Source organism: Lycorma delicatula, chromosome 2, assembly GCF_047948215.1.
Source record: "Lycorma delicatula isolate Av1 chromosome 2, ASM4794821v1, whole genome shotgun sequence".
Taxonomy (NCBI): domain Eukaryota; kingdom Metazoa; phylum Arthropoda; class Insecta; order Hemiptera; family Fulgoridae; genus Lycorma; species Lycorma delicatula.
In genome coordinates, this window is record NC_134456.1 from 107,044,255 (window position 1) to 107,062,079 (window position 17,825).

A 17,825-nucleotide genomic window follows, 5' to 3' on the forward strand; every position below is an offset into this window, starting at 1 on the left:
TGTGGATGAGCCGGACAGTTATCAATGAGCATCACTATTTTGTCATTTTCAATCTTTAATTCACGGTTCCTTTTTTGTAACTGAGGCATAAAGATATCACTTGTCATCCAAGCTTTCTCGTTACTTTCGTACATAACAGGAAGTGATTTCAAATTTTTAAAACATCGGGGTTTAGCATTTTTCCCTATAACCAGAAGTTTTTTTTTTTGTCAGTTCATCATATTTGTAGCAATTAGTATTGTTAGTCTTTCTTTTGATAATTTTCTCCCGAACACGTTTCGCCTTAAAAACAAAGGATTCTTTCTGGCGTCAGTTTGAAAAAAGACCAGATTCATCAGCATTACAGATTTTTTCGTCCAAATAGCCCTCTTTCTTTTGGCCAAATGATTTCTAGCCGTTTTTCTGACACAGCGGTTGGAGCTGCTGCTGCCTCGCTGGTTATTCTCCCCGACACAATATCGTGACGCTGATGGAACCGTTGTATCCAGGCTGAAGTTATTTCATGTGGTTTATCGAATTTTTCAGAAAAATCGTTCGGCTTAGTTTATAACATAGGCCTGCTAATAGGGATATTACTAGCCCTCTGGTATTTAAACCACTTTAACAGCGCTTGGTCTACATCACTATGTTGACGAGGCCATAATTTTTTTGGATTTCATGGAATTTGATTCAAGATTTTTCTTAAATTTTTCACGGTTCTTCCATATCACCACCAATATTGTCAAACGACATACGCCTAATTCCTTGGCAATGTCCTTACTAGTTTCATCATTCTCTAACCGTCAAATAATGTGCGTCTTTTCCTCTACCGTGAATGTTTTTCGTGAAGTTATAATTAAATGACTATTAAATGAATTACACAGGATGCTTAAATAAAATACCGTACCCGCACGATTTGATACGCTCACAGCAAAAGATTAATAACAACTGAATGTGGCCGCTTCAGTTTACTATAATCTGGTACAGGAAGAAGATGAGAAAAACAAGGACTATAGTACATATGCAGATAAAAAAGAATAGGTGACTCATTTTAACTGTCAAAATATTTCTGTATCTACAATGTAGATATACTACGTTACTGACGAGCCATTATAAACTTCCATCCACCATTATAAACGATAAAATGTTGCAGTAAAAAAAATAGTCATAACCGATATTTCAGTACAATCGATGCAATTATAAGCAATATACATACTGTATATATGTATTAACAGCATACCAAACCAACCAAGGGACAAGTTTTTGGTCACTACATCTGATATGTCATTATATCCCATGTCATAAACGATACTTTATATAGCATTTTTCATTGTATTCTTTGTATGGTATGTTTCATATGTCAATTTTTTTTTGAAAATGCAATGGATTTGCATAAATAGAGAGAATATGATATTATAAAATGTGACCATAAAATTTTATATTAGAGTAGCTGTTTCAAATTAACTAAAATTAAAAAAAGACACTATAATAACAGAGATTTATTTTTGTAAGCATTTATTTTAAAATCTGTTTGTGATATTTGTGAACTTAATTAGAAATGAAAATGATAATAGTGTCTTTGAAGTTTTACCTGATAATCTGCTGATAACATTAATTTGCAACATAAATAATGTTACTAGTAAGTAGATAGTTATTATCACAAATTATTAATTATTATCCATGTAAAATTAATAAGTTACTGCTATGCCTTACTCTCTTACATTAAGGTTTCCAATGATATTTTATCATTTTCTGTGACATTACTTGTATTTTCTAGATATGGAAATTGATACCATTCGTATCATTTGTACCTGTTGTGGAATCAGAAGAAATTAAAGATGCTTTTATGACTGAAAGTCCTTTAACTGCAAAATCAAGCATTCCAATGATGATAGGAGTAACAAAAGATGAAGGTGTTGGGATGGTAGCAGGTATTTGAAATATGTAATATGGTTTTATATTTTCCACATAAATAAAATGATCAATTTTCTTTCAACTTAAATGTTCATATGTAATGAAAAATTAGCATAAGTACTGTAAAAAATATAAATAAAATAATAAATATAGAATTTAAAAAAAAAAAATATGAATTAAAGTCTCAATGGAAATGAATCACAATATTGTCTTCTCCTTACCTTTTTATTTCATTATTTTTAAATTGTACACATGTACTTATGAATGGATTTCTGCTATTATATTAAATTAATACCTCACAAACAATAAGCCTGAGGGAGTAAAAAATTCCCCAACTGTAAATGAGGTCACATTCTGGAACAGAACTTTAATGAAAACAAAAATGTGCATATATATTTGTAGGTTGTTTCTTAGGTTTTGTACTCTTCTGATCAAGATAAACTTCTTGTACATTGAATTTTTACCGAAATGCTTAGAAAAAAAATAAATGTATAATACACTAGCAATTCACATAACATATCTTCCCTGCAGAACACATTGTAGTTTACACTATCAGCATTTTAGAATTTTTTATTAGTCGGTATCACAGTAGAATGAGTGATTGAACAATAACTAATTGTTGTATTTACACATGAAATAAAATATGGATGAATGAAACAAATTTTAAGTTCATACATCGAAATAGTTCAATCATCATAGAATTAAATAATCAAAATTGTATCTTCATATAAATATAATTAAATTAAAAGAAATTAATTGATATACAAAAAATTTGAATAGAAAATTACAAATAGAGGAAAAATTATAGTGTAATGATTCTCTCTTTTTATGATAAAAAAAATTAATTTAGAATTTCTTGTGAACATCAAATGTTTACAGTACCAGTTTATCTGTTTACAATATTCCAGAGGTGATAAAATTAAGATTTTAATTAAAATAATTTATCTAAATAAAACAAAAAAAAATATATATATATATATATATAAACATGGAAAAAAGACTGTAATTTTCAATATTGTAGTCCCTAATTTAATTAAATGCTTTATAATAAGTACTTTTGAATATTTCTCTAGACAAAAAATTAATCTACTGTAAGGAATCCACTTGCACGACCAATAAAAAATTTTTTTTTTCATCCAACTTCAAGAAATGAAGAAATTCTCAATTCAGTTTTCACAAATTTATAAGTAGGTTCAAATTACTTTTTACTTAAGTAAAGTAATTTTAGTACATAAGTTTAGAACTACTGTAATTAATAATAAATAAGTACTAATAAGTGGTTTGCTTATTAAATTTCAAGACAAGTTACAAAAATGTGGTTCATTATTACAATTGTAAAATTTTTTATTCCCCCTCCATCATTCCCCTCTCCAGTACTGATACCTTACTGCTTACAAATTTACCACTTTTGGAAACAGTTAGAAGTCATTGGTTGTTATCTGTTACAATAAGTCTACTTTTCTTCTTTATCCTATCCACTGACTAAAAATGGGTGCCCTTCAATTCAGATTTCAATTTTTTTTAAAAAGATAAAAATCAGGTAGAGCCAAGTTTGACAAGTAAGGTGGATGATCCAACACTGGGATCTTCTTATCTGCCAGATGCTACTTTACAGATAGTTCACTGAGGGCTGGAGCATTGTTATAATGGAGAATCATAATCATAATAATTCCATTGATCAAGTCTGCTTCTTCACTAATTGACTTGTCCAGAACCTCAACGTATAATGTTGGTTAACTAACAAAGAGTACTATCATACCCTTTGATACTATTCAACCATTACCAAGGCATTGATATAAAAAAACCAGTTAGCATGAATATTATTTTGAATAACACATTTGATCTTATTTCATTCCTGGTGATGTGTGAATTTCCAGTACATAGGTGATCTCTTTGTTTCTGGATCATACTGAAAAATCCATATCTCATTACTCCTGCTGTCCAGCTCTACTATCAGATATTTAATGATGTTGGTTAAAATTTGTTTCTAAATGTCTTTCTGTGCCTTAGTCAAGTTTTCAGGGAAAACTTTAGGTAGACTTTGTTCATATTCACTTAAACATGCAAAATTGTCTTACGGTTCTCTTATCAATGTGCAATGAAATTCTTAGCAATATGTAAAATAAGCTGAATAAAAAAAAGAAATAATAAAAATTAAAAATGGTTCAAGCACCAAACTTTACTTGTGTAAAGTGAATGAGACAGGATTACTGAAAATTTCAACTGAATGGAAACAAGTGATATAACCAACCCAAAGGATGGATTGCATCCTTTGCTGTGTCAAAGTAAAGAATTGCTTTACATCCTTTGATAGCTGTTTAATTTCAACTATCTAAGGCCATGACATAAATGGTTATATAGAAATAAATTCGAATAAAAAGATAAATGTATTAACAATTAAATAGTTTTAATTAAAATCTCGAAAAGAATAGTTATGTATCTGAATTCCATAGCAAGAACAAGAATTTATTTAGACTAACATACAACAAAATTTTGGATTGGTTAACCCATATTATAAATAGAATTATTTTAAAATATTGCAATCACATTCTGTTATTGCATTTATTTTACTTTGAATACAAATATACTTACCTGAATATTTGTCTGTTTTATTTCAGCGATGGGATTAAAACAAGAAGAATTTGTAGAATTGAATGCACCTTTAAATGAAATATTACCAGTAGGATTGTTTTACGATAAATCATCAAACAATCCTGATGAGATTTCAGCCAAAATCAAAAAGTTTTATTTTGGAAATGTTAACCCAATAATCACAAAAGAAAATATCAAACAGTTAATAGATGTAAGTAAATTTACTTAAAATTTGCAAAAAATATTTTGTAGAGTAGAAATGCTCTATTAGATTATTTTTAATTTCTTTCTAATCAGCATGACAAGATAGACTTTAAAAATATTTATTTATTTTTAAATTGATTAAGAAATGGCAAAATACAAACATAAAATCAATAAAATAAAGAAATATCATGGAACGTTAAAAAAAATTATATGTATGTAAATATATATATGAAATAGTAATGGCCAAGTATAAATAATAAATAAATAAAATTGTTACTGAATAAAATCACAATTTTAGAGGCATTATCAATAAATATTTGTATATATGTTGGAGTACCAAAAGGGTTTAGTACTTAATATGGTTTCTGTAAAAGGAAATACTTTGCATAATTTTAAAATAAAATAGTCAAAGATCTTTTATTAACATTAAGTAATTTATACTACTGAAACTGAAACATAAAAGGGCCTTTCTTGTAAGTAAAAATATCTACAAGATAAACTCTACCTTGTAGATATTTCAACTCAATGATACAAGTTGTTTAAATGCAGAGGTGTACACAATGGTGCGCGGGGTTACCGGGTTTGAACCCTCTTCCCCCTCCGCCCAATGAAGGTTTAAGTACTTTTTAATATTAGGCCTATATAAAATAAACATTCTCTAAATTTACGCATATATATTTGATGAGTAGCTTTTGAAAAATATATCATATTCTCTCCTCTAATTTCTCACTGTCAGAGTAACAAAATCTTTCGACATAAGATCCAATCCGCTGCCGTTCCTTCTTCAATAATTTAATTCCCATACTCGGAGCTGCGGTATGTACAGTACATCACTCAACGTGCGACACAGTAGCCTTCATTCAGCATTCTGAGAAGGTGGCAGTGCTCTCACTGAGGCAGTGGGTGTCAAACCGTATACCCCTCCATGTCTTCTGAAAAAGAGGAAAAACTATCAAAGCCGTGCCGCTTATTAAGAAGGTACGACAATAATACCAATCTTATAATAAAATAAGGCGACACCAGATAAACTTGCTTGTGAAACATGTTGGGACAGCTCTGCAATGGCATTAGTGCATATATGGAATTTTGTACTTTTCAAGTGGTATTCACTCGTTAGTCTAGTTCAGATTTTGTTGTGGAACGTTCGTTTAACGTTTTGTGCATTTCGCAGTTCATATTTTTAAATAGAAACTTCACATAATCGTTCCAAGTTCCTTAATATGTCTAAGCGACCTCAAAGTTCAATTTTAAAATTCTTTTAGCAAAAAGTCGCCTGCCGATAGTGATTCTTGTAACGTTAGTGAAAATTTCACATTGCCAAATATTTCCTCGCTGCCGCAACGTGACGATGCTGTCGCAAATATTCTTCCCGAAACTAGTTTCACACTCTCCTCTGGCTGGTACCGAATGTACATCGACATCACTCAGTAATGTTGACGTACCCGTTGAATCATTTAGAAGTGATATGTATATTGTTCTAGTTCCGGAAGCTTCAACATCAAGTTCCAGTGAACCACACGCTTATTATATTGGTTTTTCGTGGAAAAAGACTCGTCTAATGAAAAAAAAGGGATATCTTGGACAATATCTGGGAACCAAATCAAGGGTTTGTTTTTCCAGCAAAAGGAAAGAGAAATATGCGATTTCAGTTTAAATGACTTTAAAACGTTGACCGCTGAAAGTAGCTTGCATATTCCGAATTTAAGGGAGGGAGGTTTTGTAAATTTTGTGCACCTTTTGCTCCAAGAAATGGTGTTAGATCTGTTAAGTTACCCTTAGGTCAACTTTGTAGTGAAAAGTTTGACAACTGGAAGGATGCCTTCAAGCGATTTTCAGAACATGAGAAGTGTCTTTTTCACAAAGAAAGTTTGGAGGTAGCCGGTACTTTGACTGAAATTTCATATGGAAAGAAAACGTTGATAGATGTGCTAATAGAGATACTGCAACAATTCAAAGGAAACTGGAGAACAGGAAAAACTTCTTGAGAATATTTTGTTTTGCCAGAAACAATGAATCGCTCTGCGAGGCCACAGGGATCGGGACGAATAGAGGTCGAGATTGACCAAGAACCAGAAGAAAATGATGGCAATTTCAGGGCACTTCTTCACTTTCGAAGTAAGACTGATACTGTATTTATACAGTATTTATAATTTATTTATAAAAAGTGTTTAAAAAATTAAGGGTATGTGTTAAAAGTGCAATTAAAAAATTAACATTAATGAAACATTCAAGTTTGTGAATATTTCAATGGTTTATAAAAAAGTTAAGTTTTTGAGTATAAGCATAATCTTACATCCATAGGTATAAAGACCAACCCTCGATTCCAGTTTGGACAAGTTTTCCTTTATCGTGCTGTACAAAGCACACGCACATCTCAGGCAATATTTCTATTGTTCGTTGACCTGCACACCCAGATGTTAGCAGATATCATATCATATTTACAACCAATCCAGTTCATTCAACTTTATGCATCTGCTATACTTTAACAATATTATTGTATATGACATTTATCTTTAATCTTATTTTATAATAACTTCATTTCATTATAATTTAATATTATTTTGTGTACGATTCCAATAAAAATGGAATTCAAGAATTTAATTAAAAAACGAGGCATTATGAAGAATAGTACAGCCAATTTAAAAACATTCATTGAAAACTTTGATCTTAATTCAGGCGATTACGATCTATTTACCATTAAGTTTGATTAACTGTTAGAATACGAAAAACTATTTTTCGATGTTCAATCTGAAATCAAATTGCACCAAGATGCAACAGATAAAGACCTACAGGATAGGCACGCATATGATAATATTTTCGACAAACTTAAATTAAACCATAAAAAATTAGAAAATCGTTTCAAAATTTCAGAAGTAACTGATGCAATTAAAGTGATTAACAAACCTAATCCAATTTTTTTAAAACCTATACAAATTGAGCCCTTCCACGGTGATGTGAAGGCTTGGCATAAATTCTTTGATCTTTTTAATAGTTTAGTTCATAACCGAGAAGAATTTTCTAATGTTGAAAAATTCTATTACCATACAAATTTCTTAAGAGGCAATGCTCTTGACGTAATAAAAAATGTATGAGTAACATCTTAAAATTATGAAACTACAATAGAACTACTTAAAGCTCGTTATGATAACAAAAGGCTAACAGCAGCTACACATGCTTTAGAAATTATTAATTTAAAACCATTAAAAAAGGAAAATTCTGAAAATGTATCTAAATTCATTGATCAAATTAATTCAAATATTAATGCATTGAAGAATCTAAATATTGACTGTTTAGAATTTATTATAATACAGTTAATTATTCCAAACTTAAATTTAAATACTTTAAGAGACTGGGAAAGAACATTGGAAACTAATGAATTTCCAAAGTTAGAACAACTCATTTCTTTCTTAGAATGTAAACATAAGCTACCTGAATACACAGACACCATTCAAAGTAATCAAAAACCACAACCGCCTAGTGTAGGATTTAGCGGCAAAAATATGATTATTCAAAACCTAGTTCTAGTAAAAATGAATTTCATGTAAATAATTATGTAAAACTAGCAACCATCCATTGTATCGATGTGATAAGTTTTTAAGTTATAATGTTAATGGAGGAAAAAACTTTGTATTTCAAGAAAAATTATGTCTTAATTGTTTAAGTAAACAACATATTGTCAAAGATTGCCCAAGCAATCATAAATGTAAAAAATGCTCACGGAAGCATCATACGCTAATTCATTTAGATAAAATGCTGCAAGACGCAGTAAATAAATTTTCTAAGCAGAATCAAACTCCTTCAGCTAATAGTTCATATTGTACTTTAAAATCAGAACCTAACAAGTCTGTTTTACGTGCAACAGCTGTAGTTAATGTAAAAGATAAAAAAGGTAATTTCATCCAAGCCAGGGTCTTACTTGATTCCGCTTTGATGATTTAATTTTGTACTGAAAGGTTTGCCGCCAAACTTGGGCTTCAAACCAAACCTGTTCTCATGCCGATCACAGATATTAGCAATGTCGTTTCAAAATCTAAGCTAAGTATTGATTTAAATATTAATTCTAGATATGAAGATTTTAATTTTAACTTGAAATGTCATATAATGCCATCCATTATAGGTTTGTTACCCAATCATTTTGTAAACGTAACTGACTGGGAAATTCCCTCTCACCTTTTTCTAGCCGATCCTCATTTTAAAATTTCTGGGCAAATTGACATTCTCCTAGGAGCTCAATATTATCTTTTTCTACTTAAGCCTGTTCAATTAACTCGTAATTCCAATCATACCATACTTCAAGAAACTCGTCTTGGTTTCATAGTTTCTGGTCAAATCCCTATTTGACCAGAAACAGGTCCCTACTAGGTTTATTAGGGACTAAACCTAGTAAGCGGGGAAACAATTAAAATTCAACATTTCGTTTTGTCAGCAATGAACAGCTTTCCTCTCAATTAGAATCATTTTGGAGATCCGAAGAGATAGAAGATCGTTTACCGACCCAGGAGGAATCTTTCTGCGAAAAACATTTCGTTGAAAATACCCTTTTGTGATGACAAAGGCAGATTTGTTGTATCTCTTCCTCGTAAGGAAAATTGTACTTTAGGAGATTCGTTTGCAAATGCCAAATCGTTTCAATTTAGTACAGCGTAGATTTAAGAAAAATCCTAAACTCAAGGAAGACTACTTCTATTTCATGAAAGAATATCGAAAATAAATCACATGCAACCTGTAGATTCATCTCAGTCCAAGGTTCCATCTGAAACCTTTTATTTGCCTCATCACGCAATATTTCGTGAATCTTCCACCACTACCAAAACAAGAGTAGTATTTGATGGTAGTGCGAAAACGTCAAATGGCCAATCAATTCAATTCTTGCTACAGCTCCAGTAGTACAACAAGATTTATTTTCAATTATAATTCGTTTTAGAACTCACAGCTACATGCTATCAGGAGGCATTCCTAAAATGTACAGACAAATTTGCATTAATCCTCGAGATTTTTCATTACAAAGAATTCTCTGGTATGATGATACCAACTCATCAATCATTCCATATAACTTACTGACAGTTACTTATGGTTTAGCACCTTCAAGTTTTCTAGCAACAAGATGTTTGATTGAAATTTCCAATCAAAATGAAGCCTCTTTTCCTCAAGCTTGCCAAGTAATTAAGCAAGATTTTTATGTCAATGATCTGCTCACTGGTTGTGATAACATCGATCAGTTGAAACAATTATACAATGATGTTTCGTTATTGCTAAGCAAATATGGACTTTCACTACATAAATGCCATTCAAACGTTCCAGATATGTTTGACAATTCTGATTCCTTCATCAAGTTAGATAAGGATGAAAATATCAAGAGAGTTGGATTATTTTTGAATCCTCAAGGCGATGATTTCATTTATCAATTCAAACCAAAAGATAATAATACTTCATACAGCAAGCGTTCCGTTTTGTCAATAATTTCTTCATTGTTTGATCCTTTAGAACTACTTGCTCCTACAATCGTTCCGTTTAAAGTGCTCATACAAGAGTTATGGTGCGCCAACCTTCACTGGGATGAAGTTATTCCCGCTCTGTTAGCAGAAAAATGGAATTTCCTGTACTCTGAACTCAAATCTTCAAGTAATTTTAAGATTCCTAGATTAGTTAAAATTAGTTTTAGTAAGGGTTATCAGTTACATGGTTTTTGTGATGCAAGTGGTAGCGCATAAGGTGCTTGTCTTTTCATCAGATCTGTTGATAGCGATGAACACATTGAAATCCACTTATTGCGTTCAAAATCTAGAGTTGCTCCAGTCAAAAAAATCTCTATTCCTAGGTTAGAGCTGAATGCGGCTCTTCTATTATCTTGTTTATTCAATAAGGTTAAGTGTATTTTAGGTATAAGATAAGATTTGATTCAATCCATTTTTGGTCGGATTCTAAAGTAATACTTTACTGGTTGTCATCGCTTCCTAATCAACGGAAGGTATTCGTCGCACATAGAGTGTGCGAAATTGAGAAGAGCTAACTAAGGAATTCTTACGGAAGCACATTCCTTCAAGGGATAACCCCGCAGACATCCTGTCACGTGGTTGCATGCCGGATGCATTAACTTCGTCACAACTCTGGTGGAATGGTCCGTCTTTTCTGAAGGAAGAAGAGAACACCTGTGGCCATCCAATTCGCCTATCATTCCGCCAGATTCGCTCAAGGAAGCGAGGACGCCACTCGCCGGCCTCCGTGGCGCGAGTGGTAGCGTCTCGGCCTTTCACCCGGAGGTCCTGGGTTCAAATCCCGGTCAGGCATGGCATTTTTTCATACGCTAAATTTCCATATCCCACGCACAGGCTTCAAGCTTATTGTGGTGATATCATCACATCAGAATTAAAAAAAAAAAGTCTAGTAAAACTAATGTGTTTTCAACTGCTCTTCAAACAACAGAAACTTTAAAACTTTCAAAACCATTTTCTTCGTTCGTACGAACATTAAACATATTTTCATATTTTCGTCGTTTCATTTATAATTTAAAAAATAAAAATTATCGTATATTGTCAGATCTTTCTCCGGAAGAAATCTATTCTACGTTGGAAATACTTATCCGTCATGGTGGGCGGCATACTGCACTTACTCCCGGACATTTTTTAACCTTCGTTCCATTAACTTCCTTACCTGATCCTGATTTCTCAGGCATTAATGTAAATAAGATTACTAGGTGACAGCTTATACAAAGAATATTGAAAGACTTTCGGAAAGCATGGTCTGTTGATTATTTACATTTCTTGGACCAGAGGAACAAGTGTAAAATTTCAAATAATAACATTTGTGTTGGCAGTGTAGTTATAATTAAAGAAAGTTATCTTCTTCCAATGATGTGGAAATTAGGAATAATTGTTGAAGTTTATCCAGGTAATGATGGACTAGTTATATTAGTTGATGTGAAAAGTAATAACACGATAGTAAAAAGAACTATTAATAAATTGATTGTTCTTCCAAATTTAAATGCTTGCAATGAGATAAGCCATTCCGAATGTAATCAATGAGATTTATTTAACGTCCTCCTAATGTATTTGTTTATTTCAATTTACTTTGGTTGTAAGCTTTGCCTGTATCAATATTAGATTTGAGTTAACTTTAATTTTTGTAATTTCAAGATTTACGTAATTATTTTATGTAATGCATCAGAGAATTATAATTAAGATAATTATAATTGATGGGCGGTGTGTTCCGTTCTATCTCCGTATATCTCAAGTTATACGTTATGTTACAATTGGTTTCATTAACTGTCAAGACGACAGTTCATTAAACCATTATTCAACAAGCAACAAGGCGTTGTCTTTATTCATCACCTATGAACATAGAGTCCAACCTCGCTCTAAAATCTACCAACCACTAAAAGGCAACATGTTTTAAAATTGGCGGTAAGTAAAATGGAAACTACAACTTCAAGCCGTGAAAAACTAGTTCAACTATGTGCAACACGTTGGTTGGAAAAGTATAATTCCATGGTCGTGGAGGTGGAATTGTATGACCCTATTATTGCAACCATTCAAAGTATATCAGAATGGAATAATAAAAACTCGTCCTCACAAGCAAATTCACTTTTATTTGCTTTGACTGTCAATTTGTGATATCGTTGTTTTGTATTCAGAGACTGTTTTTTAAGTCTCCCATTGTGTAAATTCCTGCAGAATTAAACTATTGATCTTGTGGAAGCAGTAAACCTTGCTGAAGATATTAACAGTGAAATGAAATGTATACGCAAAAATGTTGAAGAATTTTCTAAAATTTTCATTCGTGCTTCTAAAGTCTTGACTAGGTTGCGGCCTCCATTCAAATCCCTCGCATAGCAGCTCGAGCAAAAAACCATGTAAACTTGGACTTATCATCAGTGACGCCAGAACTTTACTTCCGTGTCTCTACTTTATTCAATTTCTGGATACCTTCATGTTCCAAATAGATTCGCGTTTCTTGAAACAAGGAAATATTGAAAGGCTTTCAGTGTCTTTTACCTAAGCATCAGACCTTCTGCCCTTGCTGTTTCAAGTTTATGATTTCACTTCGCTCACAGAACTCTACGCCAATGACATAAGTAGCAGTTGCCAGGATGACCTGAATAATGAATTAAAATTATGGTACAGAATAATTGCACGATTTGAGAAGGGAGACCAACTAAAAACGGCCGTAGATAGGTTAACTATGTGCAATCCCAACGTAATGTCAAATGTATTCACTTTGTTAGAAATACTAGCTGCACTCCCAGTGTCCACATGTACAAATGAACGATTTTTTTCAACATTACGCCGACTAAAAATATATTTGCGTAATTCTACTTTTAATACACATTTGAGTGGATTACTACTCCTCAACATACATAGAGACGAAACTTCAACTGTAGAAGATGTGTTAAATGAACTATGAAAAAGAAACGTTGTTTGGACATTGTATTGTGAATGCTGAAATTTCCAAATGTAGTAATAAAATACACAGTAGGCTACGTACATTATAAATAGTATATTAATTTAACTATTCTTTTTAAAGTATTCTTTTTAAACAATGATTTTTCAAAAGAATAATACACTGTAGTAGAGTACTGACTTGAACGTTTGAGACAACTGCATTCAATTCTTTATTCAAATTCCTTCATAGAATGTGGATTCATCCGTGCCAGTTTCATTCTTCAACCTCGGTGCGTTACATATTGACATGTGTTTAATTAAATTTGTTTCGTTATATTTGACTGCTTCGTTGGACTTTGTATGTTATGTAGTGTTTTACCTATCTTATACAAGTAACCGTTGACTAAAATATATGATTATTGTGTAGCCTAAGTGTAATAATGGCATGTGGATCTGGCACAAGCATTTTTATTTTACAAAATGAAATAGATGTTAAAAGTTGTTAAAAAAATTGTAGCCTAGACTGTGAAAAAATACATTATAGAAGATTTCACTAGGGTATTTATGAATGTGTTATATTCGAACATTGTAAAATAAATATATTGTAACATGAAATAATACGAGCTGCGGCCCAATATATGGAACTTAGTGATGATGATGATGGTGATGTCCTGAATGAGTGTGAGATTGACTTTCCTCCTCTCCCGGCTGTTTCTACTATCGAGAAGATAGAGGGTCCACTGGTGGAAAAATATCAAAAAGGCGGCTGCGGCTCTCCCAAGAGTGCAAAAAAGAAAAAGAAGCCTAGGGCGGAAACTGTGGGCTCTTCCGTGGTTGGGGAGCCGGAATTCTAGTAGACCGGTCCCGATGGAAGAGGCAACAAAGACGGTCTCCAGTACAGAAGAGGATCCACTGGCCAGGAGGGCGAAGAGGAGGAAATGCCTTGCATTCAATTTGTCCTGTCTTCTCAGACATGTTAAAATTGTGACAAACTAAGTCACAATTGAGTGACTTAGTTTGTAAAAATACGAATGCAAAGATGGAGATTGCTCACGCAATGTGGATGGATTAGCGGGTATGGTTGAAATATTCCAGGATGTCTTAGAGGAACAACCCGTTGTGACTAACCGAGTGCCCATGACGGCTGTGAACGTGGTGGAAGAGGCCACCCAGACCTATTTTATTGTTTCTGATGTGGCTCCTCAGACGGAGGACACTGGTGTCACCTTGGCGCCTAGATCTCATATGGATGTGATAGTAGTGAATGATAATGGTCTGGGTGATGGTGACTTGCCCCGTCTGGTAGCCAACGGAGTCTAAGGAGTAGCCAATGATAGCCTAAGGAGGAGTTTACTTCCACTGAAGTCCTTCAGGGCGTCAGTGGAATTAACGGATTGGCTTGGGTGATCGATCTTGCACGGAGTGTAGACTGTGAGATCAACTTATGGTAATCGGAGGAGATGACCTGAGCGGGGCCTGCGCTTCGGTCGGGCTCACTGCGGGTGGGCCAATCCGCGTCTGGTGGATGGCGGCATCCGCGTCATGGACCAAACTGGCGACATTCTGTGCCAACATTCTGTCGGAACATAGGGGTCAGAGAAAAGACTTCCACATAAGAGTTCAGGATACTGGTGATGCTGTCAAGTTGAGACAACAAATACTGGAGGTGGAAGATACCATTGTCACAGTTGGTAGGGGCGTTCGGCGAGTCCATTTGCTGATAAAGGAAGTCGACGCCCTTACCTCAGTGGAAGAATTGTTACGTCACAGAAGAAAGTTTTCTGGAGCTAGAGAAGAGGACATCAATATGTTCTCTTCCTACGGCCGTTGAATGGAGAAGCTAGGGTGGCGGTTCCGCAACGGTTGGCCGATGAACTGCTAAAGATTGGTCGACTTCGTGTAGAATGGGTACACGGGTAGAATGGGTAAAATTCTGCGTACACCACTGTTTAAATACAACAAAATATTTTGTTTCAGATTTATGGGGACTCTCTTTTTGTACAGTGTGTATCATCTGCAATTGAAAACCATAAAGGAACTGCTTATATTTACGTGTTTGCGCACAAAGGAAGTGATACCACTTTTATTGATAGTGAATTTTCCAAATTAGGTAATCTTTTAAAATTTTATTTGGAATTTATTTTTATATAAAGCATATCATTATTTTTACTTTATTAATATATTACTTTGGTTTATAAGCCTCTAGTTTACTATAATAAATTGTATATTATGTTGTTATACTCTGGCAAAATTTAATTACACTTAAAAAATTATTAAAAACTACAAACAATTCATTTTCAATTTATTGGAACAGCCTTTTAAATCTAAAGATCAGCATCTTTTTTATTAAATTGAATTCTAGAAATGTTGTTATGTTGCGTTTTCAACGCGTTTTGTATTCCCGCTCATATACGACACAAGTTTTCGCCGTGCTCTGTTGGGAGCAAGGCATACTATTCAGTCGAGTCGTGCTTCGGTTGCCGACGGCTGCGCATTCAGTATTACAGTTCGCTATTCAATCAGTATACTTTTTCTATGAACATAGTCATATTTAGTGCATTAAGTAACAGTTTATATTCAATTCATGTAGTTTATAATCAATCCAACAGACATTTTCGTTTTAATTCAGTGTTTGGTGCAGTCAACTTATGTTCATAAAACAAAAAACATTTTGTTACAATCAAAATACTGTCTTAATGGTGTTAAATTAATGCATTAGTTAGTGCTAATGATTATTTTGCATAGCGCGTATAACAGTATTTGTGCACACGATAATTAACTGTAAAACATTAAAAACATAAAAAGATAGAACCATTGTAAGTGTAACAATGAATGATACTTATTCAGACGGATCTTGGAGACAGACACCCTGGCACTGTAAGCGCGCAATGCTGCGTGAATGCGTGGTATTATTCATGTGAGTGGTTCGCCTTATCTTTAATTACTTTTCATAAACCCAATACATTCCTTAGTCATAACAATTTCTTATCGTCATTTCCAGTTACTCCTAATTATTCATTACTTTATTCTTAGTAATTTTCATTCCACCCATAATTGCCCTGGTAAACAACTTTCTATCATTAAACAAATGTTTGATTTAATGAGTTCTTGTGGAGTTATTAAACACATTATTATTGATTTACAAATCTATTTTTACATTCGTCGTTTTAATTGGAATTTTATTTACTCAAACATATTTTACAACTAGAATAATATTTATTGATTTCTCATCTGTACATTTTGCATAATATTTTGTTTTTGTTTATGTTATTGATGTGAATTTAAAAGGCTGCATTTAAAACGTTCGTATTTTACCTTTTTGTAGACATTCAGTCTGTTTACATTTTGAATCGTGGATTTGAAAACTTTAATCTTTAAACGAGGGCTTATAAAATCAAAATCAGCTAGATTTAAGACGTTCCTTAGTTCTTGTACATCTGATGAGATACAAACAATAGCCCAACTGCAATTACGGTTAGATAAGTTTAAAGAAAGATGGGAAGAATTCAATAAAATACAAGATGAAATAGAAATTTTAGACTCTGCTCCAGAACTGGAAACAAAAAACGTAAATGAACGGTTGGAGTTCGAAAACTCATATTTTGAAACCGTTGCCAAGGCCGAACAGTTGCTCAATTCAATTCAACAGAGTAGTTCTGTTAAACAAGAAACACTTGCGTCAGAATTGCCGCATTCTGTAAAGGTTAAACTCCCTCAGATAGACGCACCGAACTTCTCTGGACAATACGAAGACTGGATTAGTTTTAAGGAATTATTTACAGCTGTTATCGATAAAAACCCAGATATTGACGAGGTCCATAAACTTTATTATTTACGGCAATCCCTGAAAGGGGGAAGCGCTGCTAAATTAATCGATTCAATTGATTTGGCTGCGCAGAACTATAAAAGTGCATGGGAGTTACTCATTAAAAGATTTCAAAATGAAAGCCTCATTATTGAGCGTCATATTAAGGCTTTGATTGATTATCCTAAGTTAGACAAGGATTCAAGTTTTGCTATTAGACAAATGATTGATGAAACTAACATTCACATTAGGGCATTAAAATTTTTAAAACAGCCTACGGATACTTGGGATACTATGTTAGTTTACCTGTTGGCTACTAAATTAGATTATAATTCAGTAAAAGAATGGCAAATTCATGCTCCTCCTAATCGTGTTGCTACCTTTGCAGAGTTTCTGGAATTTCTTGACAAAAGAGCGCAAACGTTAGAGGCTGTTGCAGCTACTTGTCAAGGAAAATTTAGTCTTGCTCAACCAACCAAAGCAGAATTTAAAGGTAGTCGTTTAGTTAATAAAACACAGAATTCCGTTCATTTTGCCACTGAAAGGAATAACGCTAAAACAGATAGCTGCCCGATATGTAAAAAAAACCCATAAAATCTTTACTTGTGCAGAATTTCATAAAATGTCTCCGCAAGCACGAAACAGTCAAGTCAAGAAATTAAAATTGTGTCTGAATTGTTTAAGACAAGGGCATAGGGTTAAAGAATGTAAGGTTAGTATGTTCTAAAAATTATAACACTCTATTACATAACCCACAGGATATTCAAGAAATATCAAACCAATCATCAAGTACGACAATTCCTATATCAGTTTCATGCACTTCTCAAATCAAAAACCATAGTTTGTCTCAAATTATTTTAGCTACTGCTCTAATTGAAATATTAGACTCTTGTGGCACACCTTATACATGTAGAGTGTTACTTGATCCTGGTTCATCTGTTAACATTATGACA

At 33.1% G+C, this 17,825-nt stretch overlaps 1 protein-coding gene across 2 annotated transcripts in view; it reads left to right on the plus strand.

The window, feature by feature from the left end:
- LOC142320230 (esterase E4-like) overlaps positions 1–17,825 on the plus strand; it is a 44,213-nt gene that overhangs the window by 18,160 nt on the left and 8,228 nt on the right. For both annotated transcript variants that reach the window (XM_075357928.1, XM_075357929.1), the window contains exons 6-8: positions 1,757–1,910; positions 4,512–4,696; positions 15,045–15,177. In XM_075357928.1, coding sequence (XP_075214043.1) covers positions 1,757–1,910; positions 4,512–4,696; positions 15,045–15,177 — 472 coding nt within the window. The remainder of the gene's footprint in view (positions 1–1,756; positions 1,911–4,511; positions 4,697–15,044; positions 15,178–17,825) is intronic.